Source organism: Passer domesticus, chromosome 3 (genome assembly GCF_036417665.1).
Source record: "Passer domesticus isolate bPasDom1 chromosome 3, bPasDom1.hap1, whole genome shotgun sequence".
NCBI classification, from domain to species: Eukaryota; Metazoa; Chordata; class Aves; order Passeriformes; family Passeridae; genus Passer; species Passer domesticus.
Genome location: NC_087476.1, coordinates 31,971,722 through 31,993,742, shown reverse-complemented (window position 1 = coordinate 31,993,742; position 22,021 = coordinate 31,971,722). Strand labels below are relative to the sequence as shown.

At 39.3% G+C, this 22,021-nt stretch overlaps 1 protein-coding gene across 6 annotated transcripts in view; it reads right to left on the bottom strand.

The window, feature by feature from the left end:
- Window positions 1–22,021, bottom strand: part of MYO6 (myosin VI) — a 110,508-nt gene that overhangs the window by 18,030 nt on the left and 70,457 nt on the right. For all 6 annotated transcript variants that reach the window (XR_010358350.1, XM_064412476.1, XM_064412473.1 and 3 more), the window contains exons 18-28: window positions 21,846–22,019; window positions 18,117–18,155; window positions 16,333–16,426; window positions 14,831–14,961; window positions 14,646–14,723; window positions 13,597–13,726; window positions 12,138–12,228; window positions 10,779–10,929; window positions 9,200–9,408; window positions 8,737–8,815; window positions 6,961–7,121 (exon numbers count right to left, since the gene is read on the bottom strand). Coding sequence is in view for 5 of the 6 variants with exons in the window: in XM_064412476.1 (XP_064268546.1) it covers window positions 6,961–7,121; window positions 8,737–8,815; window positions 9,200–9,408; window positions 10,779–10,929; window positions 12,138–12,228; window positions 13,597–13,726; window positions 14,646–14,723; window positions 14,831–14,961; window positions 16,333–16,426; window positions 18,117–18,155; window positions 21,846–22,019 (1,337 nt within the window). In the remaining variant the exon portion in view is untranslated. The remainder of the gene's footprint in view (window positions 1–6,960; window positions 7,122–8,736; window positions 8,816–9,199; window positions 9,409–10,778; window positions 10,930–12,137; window positions 12,229–13,596; window positions 13,727–14,645; window positions 14,724–14,830; window positions 14,962–16,332; window positions 16,427–18,116; window positions 18,156–21,845; window positions 22,020–22,021) is intronic.

Here is a 22,021-nt window from a genome sequence, read left to right as displayed (position 1 = left end):
TCTCTCCTGGACTCCTTTGTTTTTAAGGGCTGTTTCCCAAGGAATTCTCTGGATAAGTCTTTTAAATAGGCCAAAATCTGCCCTCCGGAAGTCCAGTGTAGAGATCTTATTGATATTCCTCCTTATTTCACCAATTATTGAGAATTCTATAGTTTCATGATCACTATGCCCCAAGTGGCCTACAACCTCCACATCACCTACCAGTCCATCTCTATTTGTACACAATAGGTCTAACACAGCCCCTCCCCTGGTGGGTTTGCCCACCAGTTGTGACAAAAAGTTATCCTCCACACATTCTAAAAACCTTCTAGATTGCTGGTTTTTTGCTGTATTGAGTTCCCAGCAGATGTCTGGTAGGTTGAAGTCACCTACAAGAACAAGGGCTGATGATCCTGAGACTTTGTTCAGTTGTTTATAGAATAAGTTGTCCACCTCTTCATCCTGGTTGGGTGGACGATAGCAGACTCCCAGTAGGATGTCAGCCTTGTTGGCCTTCCCCTTAATTTTTACCCATAGGGACTCAACTTCATCATCATTAGTCTCAATACCTGTGACATCCAAAACCTCCCTAATATAAAGGGCCACCCCTCCACCTCTTCTCCCTTTTCTATCTTTTCTGAAGAGCTTGTAGCCATCCAGTGCAGTGCTCCAACTATGTGAGTCATCCCACCACGTTTCTGTGATGGCAACTACATCATAGTCCTGCTGATGCACCATGGCCTCCAGCTCTTCTTGTTTGTTACCCATGCTGCATGCATTGGTATACATGCATCTCAGCTGGGCTGCTGATTTCTCCCCTAACACAGTCTTACCACCCTTGGGTCTGCTTCCAAACAGCCCAGCTGCATCCCCTTCCCCCTTCAAACCTAGTTTAAAGCCCTCTCAATAAGGTCTGCCAGTTCATGAGCTAAAAACCTCCTACCCTTAACAGAGAGATGTACCCCATCTGATTCCAATAGAGCAGGTGCCATAAAGGTTGCTCTGTGATCAAAGAATCCAAAATTTTGCCGATAACACCAACCCTTGAGCCATTTATTAATGATATAAGTTTTCCTATTCCTTTCATTATTTTTCTCTGCCACCAAAGGGACTGAGCAGAACCCTACCTGTGCACCTGTCCTATCAACCACTTGACCCAGTGCCCTAAACTCCCTTTTAATCACCTTGACACTCCTCTTTTCATTCTCATCACTGCCAGCTTGGAGTATCAGCAGTGGGTAATAATCAGAGGACTGAATCAGCCTAGGAAGTTTCTCAGTGATGTTTCGTACCTGGGCCCCAGGGAGGCAGCAGACGTCCCTGGGGGATGGGTCACGTCGACATACGGGGCCCTCAGAAAGGAATCACCCACCACGATTACCCTTCTTTTTTTCTTGACATTAGAGGTGGTAATCCTCTTTTTAGGCAAGTCATAATTGGGAGGCTCACTGGGTAGATGATTTTCCTCTAAATCATCTCTCTGGCTGTCTAGATCCAGTGCCTCATACCTATTCTGAAGTGGCACCTGGCTAGGGGATGGGGGGCAGGAGGGATTTTTGTTATTACCACCCTGAGCAGGGACCCATTTCCACTCCCCTTCATCTACCAGCTGCCCCTCTATTGCCTGAGAGTGAAAGACATATGAGCCCTCTGACTCCTGGTGGGCCTCCCTTAAAGATATAAGGGCTGAACTACACCAGTCTATTTCCTTTTAACTATCCCTGATACTCCTTAACCTTTCGACTTCTTCCCTAAGCTCAGCCACGAGCAAAAGGAGGTCATTCACGTGTTCACACCTCAGGCAGGCCTTCTCCATAACATCCCCTGAAGCCACTGATAAGCTCAAACACTCTGGGCAGGAATGGGTCTGTACGGATGCATCCTTTTTGGAGGGCTCTACTTGGTCATGTACACCTGTACCAACCACAGATTTTGACCAGGTTAAAACCATTGCTTAGGAGAAAGCCCAAAATCAATCAACCAATAACACAATACTTCACCAAGCTAGCTGGAACCTGCAGCCCTACCTGCTTACCCTGCCAGCACGAACTGCTGCGCGAACTGCTGTGACCCTGTTTGCCTGCTGCTGTTCATCAGGCTCCCCAGAGGTCTCTTATACTGGGTAACTCCGGAACAAGGAAGCTCCACCTCCTGCTCCTGGGTGGCTCACAAAGCAAAGCCCCACACCTGTTCAGTGTTACCTATAATGGGTCACTCCGGGACAAGGAAGCTCCACCTCCTGCTCCTGGGTGGCTCACAAAGCAAAGCCCCACACCTGTTCAGTGTTACCTATAATGGGTCACTCCAGAACAAGGAAGCTCCACCTCCTGCTCCTGGGTGGCTCACAAAGCAAAGCCCCACACCTGTTCAGTATTACCTGTAATGGGTCACTCCGGAACAAGGAAGCTCCACCTCCTGCTCCTGGGTGGCTCACAAAGCAAAGCAAAGCCCCACACCTGTTCAGTATTACCTGTAATGGGGCACTCCGGAACAAGGAAGCTCCATCTCCTGCTCCTGGGTGGCTCACAAAGCAAAGCAAAGCCCCACACCTGTTCAGTGTTACCTATAATGGGTCACTCCGGAACAAGGAAGCTCCACCTCCTGCTCCTGGGTGGCTCACAAAGCAAAGCCCCACACCTGTTCAGTATTACCTGTAATGGGGCACTCCAGAACAAGAAAGCTCCACCTCCTGCTCCTGGGTGGCTCACAAAGCAAAGCCCCACACCTGTTCAGTATTACCTGTAATGGGTCACTCCGGAACAAGGAAGCTCCACCTCCTGCTCCTGGGTGGCTCACAAAGCAAAGCAAAGCCCCACACCTGTTCAGTATTACCTCTAGTGGGTCACTCCGGAACAAGGAAGCTCCACCTCCTGCTCCTGGGTGGCTCACAAAGCAAAGCAAAGCCCCACACCTGTTCAGTATTACCTGTAATGGGGCACTCCGGAACAAGGAAGCTCCACCTCCTGCTCCTGGGTGGCTCACAAAGCAAAGCCCCACACCTGTTCAGTATTACCTCTAGTGGGTCACTCCGGAACAAGGAAGCTCCACCTCCTGCTCCTGGGTGGCTCACAAAGCAAAGCAAAGCCCCACACCTGTTCAGTATTACCTGTAATGGGGCACTCCGGAACAAGGAAGCTCCACCTCCTGCTCCTGGGTGGCTCACAAAGCAAAGCCCCACACCTGTTCAGTATTACCTGTAATGGGGCACTCCGGAACAAGGAAGCTCCACCTCCTGCTCCTGGGTGGCTCACAAAGCAAAGCAAAGCCCCACACCTGTTCAGTATTACCTCTAGTGGGTCACTCCGGAACAAGGAAGCTCCACCTCCTGCTCCTGGGTGGCTCACAAAGCAAAGCCCCACACCTGTTCAGTATTACCTCTAGTGGGTCACTCCGGAACAAGGAAGCTCCACCTCCTGCTCCTGGGTGGCTCACAAAGCAAAGCAAAGCCCCACACCTGTTCAGTGTTACCTATAATGGGTCACTCCAGAACAAGGAAGCTCCACCTCCTGCTCCTGGGTGGCTCACAAAGCAAAGCCCCACACCTGTTCAGTATTACCTGTAATGGGTCACTCCGGAACAAGGAAGCTCCACCTCCTGCTCCTGGGTGGCTCACAAAGCAAAGCCCCACACCTGTTCAGTATTACCTGTAATGGGGCACTCCGGAACAAGGAAGCTCCACCTCCTGCTCCTGGGTGGCTCACAAAGCAAAGCCCCACACCTGTTCAGTATTACCTCTAGTGGGTCACTCCGGAACAAGGAAGCTCCACCTCCTGCTCCTGGGTGGCTCACAAAGCAAAGCAAAGCCCCACACCTGTTCAGTATTACCTATAATGGGGCACTCCGGAACAAGGAAGCTCCACCTCCTGCTCCTGGGTGGCTCACAAAGCAAAGCCCCACACCTGTTCAGTATTACCTCTAGTGGGTCACTCCGGAACAAGGAAGCTCCACCTCCTGCTCCTGGGTGGCTCACAAAGCAAAGCAAAGCCCCACACCTGTTCAGTATTACCTGTAATGGGGCACTCCGGAACAAGGAAGCTCCACCTCCTGCTCCTGGGTGGCTCACAAAGCAAAGCCCCACACCTGTTCAGTATTACCTGTAATGGGTCACTCCGGAACAAGGAAGCTCCACCTCCTGCTCCTGGGTGGCTCACAAAGCAAAGCAAAGCCCCACACCTGTTCAGTATTACCTGTAATGGGGCACTCCGGAACAAGGAAGCTCCATCTCCTGCTCCTGGGTGGCTCACAAAGCAAAGCAAAGCCCCACACCTGTTCAGTGTTACCTATAATGGGTCACTCCGGAACAAGGAAGCTCCACCTCCTGCTCCTGGGTGGCTCACAAAGCAAAGCCCCACACCTGTTCAGTATTACCTGTAATGGGGCACTCCAGAACAAGAAAGCTCCACCTCCTGCTCCTGGGTGGCTCACAAAGCAAAGCCCCACACCTGTTCAGTATTACCTGTAATGGGTCACTCCGGAACAAGGAAGCTCCACCTCCTGCTCCTGGGTGGCTCACAAAGCAAAGCAAAGCCCCACACCTGTTCAGTATTACCTGTAATGGGGCACTCCGGAACAAGGAAGCTCCACCTCCTGCTCCTGGGTGGCTCACAAAGCAAAGCCCCACACCTGTTCAGTATTACCTCTAGTGGGTCACTCCGGAACAAGGAAGCTCCACCTCCTGCTCCTGGGTGGCTCACAAAGCAAAGCAAAGCCCCACACCTGTTCAGTATTACCTGTAATGGGGCACTCCGGAACAAGGAAGCTCCACCTCCTGCTCCTGGGTGGCTCACAAAGCAAAGCCCCACACCTGTTCAGTATTACCTCTAGTGGGTCACTCCGGAACAAGGAAGCTCCACCTCCTGCTCCTGGGTGGCTCACAAAGCAAAGCAAAGCCCCACACCTGTTCAGTATTACCTGTAATGGGGCACTCCGGAACAAGGAAGCTCCACCTCCTGCTCCTGGGTGGCTCACAAAGCAAAGCCCCACACCTGTTCAGTATTACCTGTAATGGGGCACTCCGGAACAAGGAAGCTCCACCTCCTGCTCCTGGGTGGCTCACAAAGCAAAGCAAAGCCCCACACCTGTTCAGTATTACCTCTAGTGGGTCACTCCGGAACAAGGAAGCTCCACCTCCTGCTCCTGGGTGGCTCACAAAGCAAAGCCCCACACCTGTTCAGTATTACCTCTAGTGGGTCACTCCGGAACAAGGAAGCTCCACCTCCTGCTCCTGGGTGGCTCACAAAGCAAAGCAAAGCCCCACACCTGTTCAGTGTTACCTATAATGGGTCACTCCAGAACAAGGAAGCTCCACCTCCTGCTCCTGGGTGGCTCAGAAAGCAAAGCCCCACACCTGTTCAGTATTACCTGTAATGGGTCACTCCGGAACAAGGAAGCTCCACCTCCTGCTCCTGGGTGGCTCACAAAGCAAAGCCCCACACCTGTTCAGTATTACCTGTAATGGGGCACTCCGGAACAAGGAAGCTCCACCTCCTGCTCCTGGGTGGCTCACAAAGCAAAGCAAAGCCCCACACCTGTTCAGTATTACCTATAATGGGGCACTCCAGAACAAGGAAGCTCCACCTCCTGCTCCTGGGTGGCTCACATCCATTCTGGGATTATGCAAGAAAGACCAATGCTAAAGTGACCTATGAGCAGTAGGAAACAGAATGGAGAGTAGAACTTCACTGACAGAAAAGTAAGAGAACTCTGGCAGATCACAACACCAGAGTGACTTTGAGTTTACCTTCAAGGTATTACACCAAAATCCAGACAGGGAAAGTGGTGCGCCACTGGAACAGGCTTCCCAGGGAAGCTGTGGCTGCCCCATCTCTGAAGGTATACAAGACCAGCTTGGATGGGGCTCTGAGCTACCTAGTCTAGTGGAAGGTGTCCCTGACCATGGCAAGGGGTTGGAACAAGGTGATCTTCAAGGTCCCCTTCCAAACCAAACCAAACCATGATTCTGTGAATGGAGCATGTCAGTCTCATCAGAGACAATATGACAGCTATTGTAAAACTGAGGGAAAAACCACAACTATTTCATGTCTATATTAGACTAATTTATGTCTAAAAGTCAGTACTGAACGTGATAAAAAAATCACCCACCTATCTCAAGCAGGCGTACAGCTATTAAAGAAAAAGTATACATCTAGATGAAATTTGGGTAGCAAAAGAAACACATCTGGGAGCTTGAAATTTCATGGCAACATAGGGGATTTTCTTGCACTCATTTCAACAACAAACTGAGCAGAGTCATGCTAACGAAGTCACCAATAATGTTCATAGGTGCCTTTATGCAACCAGTAAGTACCATTTTTACTGGAACTTCTAAGTTGCTTCTAAGGCATCACATAAGAAGAGCTCTTGTTTGAAGACAGGCAAGTATCTGTTCTGTGCATCCAAAGTTAAGCTCTTCTAATCGCACAACAAAAATTGACAGAAAACAAGACTAACACTTAACATTCACCCATCTATGTTAGATATTTTCATTCCACTTGAAAAAAACTTACCAGTCAGGGCCCAGAAATTACTTTTATTTCTGTAGTCAAGAAGGGCTTATTGTTTAAAAAAAAATCTCACACAAATTCATTGTACAAATGGAACCATCAAGTCGTAGCAAAGATTATTTTATTATTACTTACCGCTGAAGAAATTCTATTTCCTACTTTAAATGAGTCATAAAAATCAGAATTCTAAGTTTGCCATCCTTGTTAGAACTCAAAAAAAGAAAGAGAACTGCAGTTGTATCCACAAGCACCTACAAAATTACTGATGTCAAAAGACGCAAAATGAAGAAAGTCTAAGAAAAAACAATCTAACAAATTTCAAAATTTAATTTGAAAAACATTCTAATACACTGACTTAGAAGCTTCATTTAATGAACATGATGTTCCATAAACCCAACAAGAGCATAGTCTTCTCAAAGGGATCAGGATAGGGAGAAAAAACCTACAGAGAGGAAAACGTAACTCCTTAACTCCATACCTGCGCAATCCTAAATCGAGCTGAGCTTCGTCACTGATGAGTTCTGCCTCGCTCTGGGCAATTCTCATTGCAAGCTCATGGTCACGACGCTCCTGTTCAAGCACTGCCTGGTGCTGGGTTTCCTCCTCTCGTTCTCTAGCTAGCTGAGCCTCAATTTCAGCCTGTTTTAGAATAAGACACCTTTAGCCTTACCCAATAAAAACCAAACTGCTACATAAACAATATTAGAAAAAAATGCTATGTTGTATATTAGCTTTTGAAAACATGTACAAGTTTACAGAACTGAAAAATTAACAGCATTAATATTTAGTTTGACCCAAGAAAAATGAAACACAAACTGAATACTGGTATTCATATAGTTTATCATATATTGTCCACCACTTATATTACCTTTTTTAATAAAGTGCCAAGTAATTATTATTTCTTTTTTTTTAATATATGAAGTATTTTGTTCTGTATTATAAAAATTAGTGTTCAGTTCATTAAAACTCAAATGAAACAGAGACTATGGCTATTCCTCCATAGCACTAACAGAATACTTCCTTGATATTCTGCTCTTGGCATCACAGGCCTTTGTAATAGGCAGTACTTTGGATGTAGGTCTGTAATTCATTTTGAAAAGGGATTAAGACAGACACTGGTATTCTCTACAGAACTGATCTAACTTTGAATTTAAGCAAATGGTAAAACTTCCAACTTAGTGCAGTGCAGGAGCAATTCAAATATACTGCCTCTGCAGAGCCAAACAGCAGCAGCAGTTTACCATTATTACTCCACAAAAAGCCTTGCACACACAGTAAATAAAACAGGACCATCCAATTCATACCTTCAAAAGGCACATACATCAAGTTTTAACGTGCCCAAAAATTAACAAAGGAAACAAAGCTGCCTCCCACTCACCATTGTGAAGTTGCACCACTAAAACACTAAAAACTGTACAGTTACACCAGTGACTTTACCCTATAAATCTCATTTTAGATAAGCTGATAAAACCAACCACCAGGAAGAAAGACAATGAGAAATTCACTGTATGTGGGAGAATGAAGCACCCTACTGGATTATATATCCACTTGGATCCAAACACAGCATTTTAAACTAAAAGTGTAAATTACATCCAAGTAATCTCCAACAAAAAAGGAAAAGAGGGATATAGGGGCCAAACACCTCAGAAAGAGAGCTCATTATGAAATCAGTAAGAATTGCCATAAATCAAGGTGGAGGAGTGGGGTTTGAGCTGCATGTATTTAGTATACATGGATGTAGCCAAAGGAGCTACCAAGGACAGTCTTGCATCCTCTCATTATTGCCAATATTCTGAAAGTGTTTGCACTTAAGCAAGTAAACAACACAGTCCAAGTCAAGATATGACTTTAGTAAAAAAATACTAAACTTGCCTGACATGGACCATGCAGAAAACCTTCAAAGGCTAAATTATGATTCTCCAGTGTTGCATATTTTTAAAATAACTTTTAAAACCCTTTAAAAAAAGATGCACCTCCACTCAGAATACCTAAAGTTGCATGGGAACTAGAAATAGGTGATACATCTTGGGATGCCCTAAACATGACATTTGCCTTATATTTACTAATAAAGCAGCACTGGTGAATGACTCTGAGAAATGCATTTATAGAAAGAAGCCATTAGAATCAGTGGAGAACATAAGCTAAAAAAAACATTTATAAGTAAGTACATGAATACAAGAAAACAAACACACAACCCTAAAACCACCACAAAAACAAGAAATCCCCCAAAGCCACACACAGCTAAATCATTAACCTGAATACGCTTTTCTTCCTCTTCCCTCTTTTTTCTCTCTTCCTCTTCCTGTTTTCTCTTTGCCTCAATCTCAGATTTCCTATTACATAAGAGGAGAAGGAAATGAAAATGTGTTATTATGACACAAGTGAACAAGAAATAAATACATTTAATATTTGTAAGAAATACAAAACTGAATGGTAATCCACAAGTCAGTACAGTCCTGATGACAGGATACTACATGTAAGTCATTAACTTTTTCAAGTTCATCTGTATTTCCAGCTGCATCCTTTCTTCCATATGCTCTTCTGACACTTGCCTTAAAATCACTGGGAAAGGAAATGCTTCAACACTGTACAGAACACCTGGAATACAATCCAAGTGACTGTGTAAGTGAGAGTATATCAAAAGCAACTTCATTAAAGTGCCTTTTCTGTTCTCTTCTCATTCTGTAAACACCAACTTATTTAAATTTAAGACTCACAGGCGTCTTTCCTCTTCTTCCTTCCTTCGTTTTTGGTCTTCCTCTTCACGTCTCTTTCTTTCTTTTTCCATTTCCTCCTGGATGCGTCGTAGCCTCTCTGCTTCATCCTCTTGCTGCTTCTTCTTTTGCAGTGCACTCAGAAGCTGCTCTGAGCTTTTAACTAAAGCATCATATTCTTTCTGTATCTGTTCTCTAGTCATTATAGTGGTCTGTAAAAATAAAAAGGGGGAAATTATTTTTTATTTCTACTTCACTTTTAAAAGAATATACTAAAAAAATATTAAGTGAAATGAGATCACTGAGCACTATACATAAATCATATATACACCTCAGGGTTGGGAAGCTTAAGTCCATTCTTCCCTTTCTTTCTAAAATCCTGAGGACTCATTCCTCTCCCCTCTTCTACAAAACCATACAAAATCATCTCCATTTTATCACTAAAATAAACTTCTTTTCAAAACATACATTCATATTTTAAATCTTGCCATTTTAAGCAACAGAAATTAATTCTTAACATGCTAGGATGGAAATTAAGGCCTTCCCATGTATATTTTGAACTGTGTTCTTATCTTCTTTAGTGGTTATTTACAGCTCTGCTTTTATGTCATAGCATAAAATAATGTTTCTTAATATTTCTGCCAGCACTCAGAAAAAATACTGCACTGTGTTGTGACTAACTTTTTCTAAAAAGTTATTAGTAACAAATTAGAGGTTAAAATGCTTCAAAAATAGCGTTTGCTAGAGACACGTTTTCAAACCTTATTGACAGGTACAATTTAATTTCATTTTATAATTCACATCTTACTAATAAAACTGCAATATGGGGGGTTTGCTGACCTTTTCTGATAGTGTATCATGATGATAATCAAATTATTTCATCTTTATTAGAAAAGAGAACCCTAAGGTGACAGGTTAACTCTACCATCTTTTCAACAGTGATTTTAAATAGAGAAGTCTTAATATGGTACACCTGCATGAAACAAGAATTCAAGAAGCCAAATTTTTTCTAACATTAATAAATGCCAGTGTGCTTTCATTTTGTCTTTGTGCTTCTGCGGTAAGAAAGAGAGGACTACAGACCTGAAGCATATCAGCAAGCTGAATTCTTTTTACTACCAAGTCTGAAAAACCTCATAACTGGAAATGTCTTTATTCCATAATAAAAGTCTTTATTCTGCGATAAATGCCTTGTTTCAGTCCTTATTAAGTTAAAATATTGGTAATGTTAATTGGTATTCCAATAATGGTCATAATGGTAATCGGTATTCTAATAATGAAAGCAACAAACAAATTATTGAAACACTTGTCTCATACTATCAACATGCATTTTTTCTTTAAAACCTTCAGTGCCAGTTTTGACATGCAGATACCAAAGTCTAGACATATGCACCTATTTTCAGGATTCACTTCAGTTAGATTTACAAATAATTTTAAACAGGAATTACCCATGACTGAAAATTAAGACCACTATATTAAAGTATATTTTCTATTAATAAAAATGCATTGGCTTTCTCCTTTAAATGAAGCTTTTAAAATATTCCAGTACCAAGATACAATTTCTCTCATTATTATCACATACCTTAATTTTGGTCATTGAAGCATCAATAGAATCCTCCAACTCCTTGACCTGCTTGCTTGTCTCTGCTTTCCCCTCCTTCAGAGCACTTACTACTTCATTAAATTTATCAAGTCTCTTCTTTAGTGTACGTACTTTTATCAGGCCATCAATGCTGTGAAGGTAAGACAGCTTATTTGCTTAACTGAAATTATTTTGGAGGGTGGTATTTTTAAAACTCCACTAGTCACTTATGTAAAAAAGTAAACAGGGAGAGAAGTTATGCCTTCTGACAAAACTCACCCTCTTTTTTGAAATTCAAACATTATCACGTCAAGTAACTAAGCAATGGAGCCTTTTTCAAGCAGTAAGTAAAATTACTTAGAAGACAGTGACTCAAAATGGAAAAATTCATTATTATTTTGAGAATTAATTTGGGTTGGATTTTTGTTTGTTTTTTTTTCCCCCACAATAATAAATCATTAGTATCCAGTACAGGATTTTAACTGGAAGGGATAAAGGCTGAGTGGTGCTACTTATTCATAAGGGAATGAGTCAGATAAAACTCAACTACACAGCATTATACCCCAGAATGAACACAGTCATTACACCCCAAAGGAGTGAGAAAACAAGGCTGGGGAAGAGTTCAGGAAAACTCAAGAGTTTTTTTAAGAACCACTACTGAAGGCTCCACAGAGAAGTTACAACTCTGCAGACCATCTCCTAAACAGAAATCACTGTACTGGGATTTGCAAATCAACACACAAAAGTAGAAATTAAATCAAATCATTAAAGATGAGCACCAACTAGCTCAAAAATTTTAAAAATGTCAGAAATGCCAAGATTCAAAATGAAACATAATTCTCAAAGGATGTAAAAGAACTTATGAGAAGCCCACAACAACAACAGAGCTGCATCTCTGTCAAAGAACATTAAGGTGTCAGCAGAGCTTAATTATTGAAGTAGTTTTTCATCAGTGTTCCCTCCAATCAGATAATGGAATTAATTTCAAGAGGAGACAAGACAGTTATTATTTCTAAGATAAAAATGAAAGGGAGCCTACAAAGGAAGATGTGAATGGGTAAAGGACAACAATTAATGAGCTTAAATTAAATTAGACAGACTTAATAAAAAATTTCTAAAAATAATGTTGTCACTGAAAGATTTTATGAACAAAGAGCAAAAGAAACATCTATAGGAAAGGTTCAGATTTAGTCTATTCATCCTTGGGAAAGAGTGAAGGAACACATAACCCCTCAGTCTCCTTCAATTGTACTTAGCATCATTCTATGACTTCAGACAGATTTAGTTAAATAAATTCTTACAGTCACAAGAAAATATAATTTAAAATATATTTTCTTCAAACAAGGACTATCTTCTTACCGTGGTTTGTGCTTTCTCTTGCAAAGCCACATACGAATAGTCTTTTGTATTTTAATGCAGGCACTGGCTCGATATTTTATCTTATTTTTCACTGTAAGCACACAGAAGATAGAATCTTAATGTTTTATACAGTTTAACACAATTTCTATCTTCCTTCAACATTTGATGTCTCAAAACTGTATGCAGACCATGTGTGCTTGAGAGCTTTTTCGATACTGGAACCACAACTTTGAAGAAACAGAACGGTGGCATTCACAATCTTGGGTCAGGCACAGAGGCTCCCACCCAAATCCAACAGGAACAATGAAACGTGTACACACTCACACACCCCTCCAGATTCACAGATACCAGTAACTTTTGTTAAAAGTCACAGGCTCTAGCAAGCAGGAAACACTCAGCTTGAAGTCTTAGTCCTGTGTTGAAGAGTAAAATCCAGTATCTGCCAGAGATAATAAAGTGGCTGCCACACAATGCGCGTTTCTGTACAATACTGGAATGACAAAAAAAAAAACCTGGAACAAAAAACAAAAGCTCTAGCTTTTGTTCTAATACAGACTTCATCTAAAGACTCTAACTAAATGATTGATAACAGGAGGCAAGATAAACAGAGAATCACAGCATTGGCACATGCATGTGTGCTGAGTATTTTAGAAGTACAACAATAAATGAGTTTTTACAGATTTACTAGAGAACATGAAGATGCCTGTGGATCCAGACTGATTTAGCACATGGTTTGTGAACACAGTGATGTTTAATATTCGCTTATTGGACTTAGGTGGTCACAAAGATGCACTCTACTTCTTGTTTATATGTCTCAACTCTGTACCGGGAATAAAATTAGGTTTCAAGTTCCCATAAAATACTACGAAGAAATAATAATCCATATTATTTCCCTGTGTTTCTATTTTTTGCACATGGTGACATACTTTCTGTCCTGTCTTTCTGAAAAAAATAGACTAAATAACATAAATGTCTAGGTCAAACCCAAGATTTTAGTGTTACAATATCTGATGCTTGAAATCTCATAAGAATCCATAAATTCTATTTGCTTCACTGTAAAAAGCAACAAATAATAATCAATCTGTGACATACTGTGCTGGCCCAAATGCACAGCCATGTGTGCACTGGCATAAGGCCTTTATGCTCTTCTTCCCCATTCTAATGCAGTTTTCACCCTCCATGTTATTAGAGATTGCTGACATTCTGCATCAGACCCTTCCCCATCTCCCAGACAGCTTTTCTGAAGCACACCACAAGTGCCAATCTCTCTTCCACACCACCTTATTCCTACTCTGCACAGTAAACTTCAAGAAAAATCCCAACAACCTTAAAATCAATTACTCAGACTTCAGTATGTAACCAACTGCTATACATGTCCTTGGCCATATTTCAAGGTGTTAATAATTGCTTTGCTGTATTTTCACAAACATTTTGAGTTAATAAAACACAAAACACATACATTTAATCACCGAGAGAGAACACCATTGAACTTTTTTCCAACGACTGCAGATAAGCCAGCGATTCACTCGTTTAACCAGCTCTGCTAAGTGATCCGGATCAGACTTCATTATCTGATCAAACTCTGCAAACTAAATGATAATTAAAACAAGTTTTACTTATTAGGAGGACAGAGAATGTTAGACATTATTATTTGAGATCATGCTGAATTAAAATTTTTAACATAAGCTGTATGTCATTATATCAGCTTTCAATTAAAGTCAGCAGATAAATTTTATTACACTTTGTTGTTTAATGAAAAGAGAAAGCACAAGTGCAGATTTTTTATATGTTTGTTTTATGGATGTCCAACACTTGGCATTTTGAATAATATATCCATTTACTAATCACCAAAAATACTTATTGTCAAAATTTTTAAAAATAATTTTTTTCTACATCCTGGAAATGAACTCTGGCCTTCCACAACTTCAAGATAATTAGATGTAATCTAATTATATATCTGTAGAAAAAAACAAAAGCTGAAAGCACTTCTCAATTTTTAACCTTTGTATAAGCTTCCCATCGCAGGCAACATTTTCTGAAAATACTGCACTTGCTTTTCAGTAATTATAGGACAGGAAGAACATTCTTCTGGGATTACAATAATTTTCCTTTCTCATCACAATAGCTCTCAACTTCATCTCCTTACTCTGAAGAGAAGCAGCAATGCTCAGAATCACAGAAAGAGATTTCAGTTATAAACAGATTTTACTAGAAAATAGTTCTTGGCTGTGACTTCCTCTTTTTAATAGTCAACATAATTCTTGGAAAACAAACATTGCATTAGAAACACTGTAGCATCAGCAACAGGACTATAAACCCAATTGTATCCCATACAAATTTTGTGGTTTATTCAAAGAAAATGAACAAAATTATTTATACAAATCCTGGGCAACTTTATTTAGGTTGGCCACACTTTTCTCAATGTGTTAAACAATGCCACTTTCAAATGTCCTTTCTAACTGAAATTATTCTAAGATTCATAATCATGAACTCCAAGAAAAAGATTACCTTGCCAGGTCTAAAAAACACCTTGGTTAGTCCAAATTTGTAATCATTTTCATTCAGTCCCAGGGCCTTAAATAGGGCCTGAAACACAGAAAACAGAAAGGATTATATTCTGCCTCCTTCAAATAAACACAAAAGCCAACATCACAATATATTTTCTCTCCTGGACAAAAGAATTATTCTCTTACTTTGCAAAAAAGCCTAGGGTCCAGTCGAGCCAATTTTTCAGGCAGGTATTTCTTGTACATATTGTAGAGTTCATGAAATGAAGCTCGTGATGGGAAACCACCTTGCATCAAATCCAGAACTGACACCATCCCTAAATTCAAAGAGACACATACACAAAAGCTGGGATCAGTAACATGCAAATTAAGCAGTGAATTTTATGATAACCAGTAGGTTTATGATATAAGATAACATGGGTCTTATATAATAAAGATTGAACAATGTCTCTAAGACATTTGTTGTTATGAGACTAAAGCATAAAGTTCAGGTGGGATTTGGTCAAGCCTGTAGCATTTTTTGATTATGTGATCAGTCACAAAAAGTTAATACTGAACACATAAGAAAAGCCCATGAAGCTTTCTCCCTATTTGAGGCTAAGTAACACTCAATCATCCATAGGATTTTTCTTCTAATATTTCTTCTAAAACCTTTTTTCTTTTTCAGCAGATTTGACATTTTCATTTTTAAAGGGAAGGAAAAAAAAACCCAACTCCACATCCAAACACCAAATAATGCCCAGGCTTTTATTTTAATCATGTGAATGGTATTTGTGAGATGTGGGGCAGATACAACCTCAAACACATATGCAGTGCTAGAACATTTAGTGCACTTGATATACAAAGTATCAGCTGCTAAGATGTAACTCCAATGTCCTGAATAATGTTACTACATTTTGGCTGCAACTAGGACATCAGTAAAGCCCAGACACTGTCAGTAAGATTCAAATAACTTCAGCAGCATAGGCCATACCAGTTTTTACCCACTACTTTACATAACCCTATCCACAGAGGCTGCAGGTAAGTTTTCAAGTTGGACCTTAACTTGTGGTTGCTGCTGCAAAACTCAATCTTCTGCATACTTGCTTTCAACAGAAATTTAATTTGTTTATACTGTCTTTGTTTTTCAAAAAGTTGAGTGGGGCATGAGCAAATAAAGCTGTAAATTTGGAAAGCATCTAGCATTTCAAGAATAACAAACTTGCAGCATTTCATCCATGTTACATGTACAGCTCCAAATCAAATTAATAGTGATAAAAAGAAACTTTTGAGAAAGTATAATTAAACTCGATCATAGTATCTATTAAATAAAAGAACACTGGTGTGCTTAAATTATTAGATATCTCAGCTAACACTGACTGCCTCTAAATGCACACAGGAGTTTCTAACACTTCAACTACCACAGAAATTTAAAATTCTATTGTTCCAGACTGAACTGGTGCCCTATTAGTACTGTGAGCAACTCTTCTTTGCAACAGGATCCCTTACACCAATTCAGATGAATTACTTCCAAAATGAATGCTAAGTTACTAAAAATCTAAATAGCTGTTTATAAGGCATAAATAACCTACCTTCGAAAACAGTTCAAGGAAAGAAACACTGCTTTCATCCACATATTTCAAACTTAGGGTAATATGTAATCACCACAGTAAAAATCAGAGTGAAGAATACCAGAACACTGACATTACCTGAACACTGAAGCTGAGAGAGGATCTGTCCTCCTTCAAAATGGTGACTTGTCATCTTTAGATTAGGTTTGATACAGCGAATAAAGCTCGACCCCTATGACCAAAGCAAGAAGTTAGCAAAAACACAGATTTTTAAAACTTCTAAAATAACAGTTTATGATTTAAGACTTATGGGTGGGGAGAATAAAAGATACAAAATAATAGGATTGTAAAAGAGAAATTCTGACATTATCATAAAATCATAGAATTATTAAGGGGTTGGAATGGGCCTTAAAGATAACCAAGTCCAAGCCCCATTCTTTTTCTCTCATATATCAGTTTTGCACTGTAACCTTGATCTTGATGTAACTAATTTCAACGCTCAAGCTGTTAATTGGATCCATCAATTCTGTTGAATTTTTACTCAACTATTCTCCTTAACATGTACACAATCTATGATTTATGACTCTAGATCCTACTACCCTCAATATCTTCCACAGTCACGACACTAAAATACCCCACAGTTCACATCAGCTAACGTGCTACCAGACTCCTGACATCAGAATCATGCCAGATGAACCTGACCTTCCTTAACTTCTACTTTTTACAACTTCCTTTGGCTCACAGCTTCAGTCTCCCTTCCCTGATGCTGTTCATGGTCATAACATGGTCATAACAGTCTGTTCCTCTGTTATGACCATGTGAGGTACAGTTTTGACCACTGCTCTCTCTGATCATTTCACATTCATCAAGGATAACATTTTGCCCAGCACCATCCAATTATTCAGATTTTCCTGTAACAGGTGACTGAAAATTACAACTTTGCATATACTAAAACAAAATTGGGACTGAGAAAATGTAGTATTAATCACAGTTTTTAGAATATTCTCTCTTTTTCCATCTCTCAGCTGAGAATGAGACAGCACCTGCCAAGGGAGCTCTACATAAACAGTATCTCCTGAATCATGGGTTAGCTAAACTCAAGAGTACAGCAAGCCTGGCCACATACTTTTTTTCTCTGGACTGTATTTCAGTTCCAGAATGTTCTGGGTGAAATAGATGACCCTTCAGACTGGCCTCATGACTACAGTAAAATCTTATATGCTGGCTATATTCCAAGCAACTCACTGCTTTTTTTCCCTTGATTTTCTACCCTTTTTCTTTTTTTGACAGAGCATAACCTAATATCTGTAATGTGTTAGAACATGTGGTCAAGAGAAACAACACTGCATTCCTATAACTCCAAGTTCTAAAATAAAATGGCATGTTGTACATGGAGAATTTCACAAACTATCTAATTACATCAGCCAAATTAACAAATATTCATTAGGGGACTCAGTTTCTTTGACCACCTGTGCATTTACAGCCTATCAAAAAAAGCAAAATGAAAAAATAAATTTTGAATGACTTCATGGAACATTAAAACAATAATTAATAATATATTACTTCTTAAATAACTTACTTCTAAGAAACATTTCTAAATTTTCTGAAAATTAGTCATCAATGATAACCAATGCACAGAAAGAAGTACAAGTGACAAAAAAGGAGATTGCAGCACAGACAGATTTCACATTGCTTATTCAGATTTTTTAACTTTCATTCCACAACTTTTTTAAAGGTGGTGGGTTTTCCTTTTTCCAGTAAATAAATAACCATTACATGCACAGGAAGATGTTCCCAAAGTGCCATGTAGCTGCAAGTTCTAAAGCAATTACTAATCACATTTATTGTAAGCCCTAATATTGAGATTATCTATTTTGCCTTACATCAGAAAACTGTGAACCTTCACCTGTATATATACTTACAGTACTGTGAAGCTTCTCAAGAAGCAAATTTAACTGAGTCTGTAAAAGAAAACAGGTACTTCAAGAGCCTTACCATGGCATGTACAGAAAAATACACACCAAACAGAGGTACAGCATTACTGCATGCATGTTCATTGTTAGTGAGACAGAACTGATAAACCAAACATTCACCAATTTTAATAGACAAAATCATGCAAGTGTGCATGAATGGTCCTGAGGAAATTGCTTGTGTTTAATTGTACAATAATGCTGCATGGACTAGTCACTTATTACAACATAGTTATTAAAAAAAACATGCACGTCCATTTGGGAAAATAAAAATAATGACTATGTAATAAAATTATATTTAAAAAAATGAGACCGATCAGCAATAATTTTTTAAAAACACACTGAAAATTTATGAAATCCCAAATTTAATCTATAAAAAGCATTATTTGTGTGTTACATAATTAACACAAAATATATTCTCAGGCTTTTCTTCTGGGTTTTTTTTTTAAGTTATGTCAATATTTACCTGCAATAATCTATTTTTATTTCCAAACTTCCAACTTTTTAATTCTCTATTGATGACAAAAAACTACAATTTTAAAATTACATTTGCTGAGGTTGCATTTAAATATACTGAGATGAGAAAAGACTGCAATATTACTATTATTTGGAATCAAGTCTTCAGAATAAGAAGAGACTTAAAGCTATCAGAGAAAACAGTTTTGAGTTGCTATTGAAAGCAATTGGTAGGGACTTAAAATACTCAAAAAACACATCAGAAAAATACCAATATTTTTGCTTTAGAGGTGTGACTGTTTTGCCACATGAATTACTGCTGGGCCAGCCTTTCTTGATTCTTCTTAAAATTTATTAGCAAATTTTAAGTACATAGACTGCAGCAATACAAAATTCAGTATGTCCTAATATATTCATTTTCAGCACTAGAAGCAAAATTCAAAGGATCTGACTTTTGACTAATTTTTTTTTAGCCAGATCTTTCAATTACCTTGAATCCAAGAAACAAGATTTGCATGGGTAGTGTGCATCACCCACAGCTGCCAGTTGTCCCTCTGGTAGATAAAATTGGTTTGGGATTTTTTTAACTTAACATGGATATGGTTAGGAAGAGTGCCACAATAAGCATGACAAACACTAATAACCTCTTGCTCAGTTCTGACTTACACATACTCTTTATATCTCAACTTGATTATAATAATTATGTTTTCCCAAGTCAGAAACACTTAAGTTTGCAAGAGACAGACTAATTTCCATCAACAAAATACACTTTTGCTTGAGGAAAAATACCCCTTCCTTATACTCTGTGATCTGACAAGAAATAAGCCAGAGACATTCTCAGGTGAATTTCTCCAACAAAATATGTATATGAGTAAAGCATATTGCTAAAGCTACTGCTCTTTGAATTGTCACAATTTAATTCATCATCAAATCTTGAACAGATCCAATGATAAATTAATCATTATTTTCTCAACTGATTAATGAGAATTAATTTTAATTAGTTATAAGGAAGGGACGTGTGAAGGATTTCATAAAGAGAAGTCCCTCCAACATAATCTAGTAATTGATATCATTAGAAGAAGTTCTAATTTCAGTAGTACAGATGACTGACTTACAAATTAATGCACTAAGAATTCTTATTCTTAAAGAGATAAAATATCTAGTAAGATAAAAGACCTTATTTTGATGTCATCTGAAGTGAAATTTTCAAGGCTATTAGTGTTCATCAGCATCACATGCTGTGTCTGGGAAGGTAACACTAAATGAATTTTTGGAAGTAACACATACATTCAAAATGCCATGAAACTTGAAAACGTTGAAAGAATTATAGATTGATGGGCCAGATCCAAAGAGGACATTAGCTGTGTTTTAGGTGGAGAGGTCAATACCAAAGTACCAAAAGGAAATCCAAAAGTGTTCCCCACTAAGTTTCTGCTTCACTTTAAAAATGCTTCCCTTTTAATTCACCTCTCTGTGGGCAGTGGTACAATGCACAAGACCACATCACCTGAAGCTGGGGTGCTAAACCCAAGAGAAATTGAAAATACAGATGGAAGGAAGAGGAAATTGCCTCAAAAGATCCCCCAGTTGATTTTATTTTAAAAACACAGTTCTAAAAAGTCATGGATCCTAGCTTCATTTACAGCAGACTCATGGCTGCAGGATTTGCTCAGGACATGGCTTATCTGTATGCAACTTTTCAGACTAGCAGATGATCATGTATTTTATATTAAACCAATTGCTGCACTTTAATTCAACAACCGGTATAGAACAGGAAGCAGTTAAAAAGAATCATCACAGCAAAACTCAAGAGAGCAGTCTGCCCAGTTCCAAGCTAAAGGCCAAAACCACTACCTTACAAGTCAAGGCTCCATATTCTACTCTTCCTGGCCCCATAAAAATTTTATTTCTGGCTACCTAACCAAACAACTCCAGAAGGGTGTAATAAGAACACTGTTTGTCAGACTGACCAGTATCTTGGTGCTCACTACAGGAAATAAAATAGCCACAGAATACTGAATACAGTATAGACTTGAAGCAGAATACTACTGCTATAAAAAGCAAGTGTGCTGCTACCATATACTTCCTGTTCCTTCAGCTCCTGCATCTTTAGAGAACAGTTCCAAATGCTAGCCACAAAATATGATTATGCAAGAAGGAATTTATCCTGCAGTCCTGATCCAGTACTTAACCTTGATATGGAGCAGAAATGCAGAAACCCTCTTCTGCTACTGGCAGTGTCTCACTCTGTGTGCAGGTTTTTTGGATTATCTAACATACTTGCATTCTCCAGGGACTGTGTAAGAAGTCTAGCTAGGAATATGAGGTGGGTTTTTGGTGGCCCTAGGTAAGATAGTATACCAAAACTGTTTCAGCACTTGACTTGAAGGCATACAAATCCTTCATTGGATCTGGCCCAGATGTGTTGAAAAGAGCTCTTGCCGAAATTGCTGCAGCTCTACCAACTGTAAATCCACGAGACTGAAAAATTTACCTGCAGCCCACGATGTGCCTGCTTTTCATCTCTTAATTCCCCTATTGTTCTCTTTCTAGCCATCCTGAGCTGGAATAGTCCAGCTAAAATAAAACTGCTGTATGAGAAAAGGATGCAGAAAACATTTGGAGAAGACAAGGTTTGAAGGTCAGCTTTATAACATCAGAAGAAAGGAGAAAATGAGGAGAAGCATCAGAATCAGTTATTGAGAAAGGAAACATTCAGCACAATGAATATCTTCCTGTGTAAGCCATGACTAAGTACATATTTCAGAAAAGGAAAAACTAAGGTTAGGTTAGGTACTGAATTTTGAGAGTTTGGCCAACTCTCTGTAGGGAATCAGTACATCTCCTAGAAGGTATAATCACAATAGGATGGAAGAACAGATTTTGTCACATCTATAGCATTTTCAAGTCCATGGAATCAAAATTTAAATCTCAAAACCTTTTTAATAAAGACTTCTATGTGACTTTGAAAGATTCTGACCTAAAAATCACTGTATAATCTCTGTAAGGACTGTTATGGAAGACACTTTTGACAGAAATGCATAACATGTATCTTAAAATGCTAGTTTCTTATCACTCAACAGAAGTAAACCATCTCTTTAACCAAATTTTCTTCTGAATCTCAAGTTACTGCTAGTTCTCCCAACCTTAGGTTCCACTCAATTCAAGTAACAAAAAATTAGCACAGATTACAAGAAGATAGGACTCTTTACTATATGATTTTACCTTGAATTTGTTACCCACGCTGATGAAACTGAGTTTCCCAGCTTTTTGTTTGGGATCCTTGTTGTTGTTAGTGTTGGCCTCAAACAACTGTCGAACAAACTTGTCCTTGGATTCACATATAAGAGATTGAAGAGACATGTGCAAAGCATCATTGTTTTTTTCCACAAATTGCATCT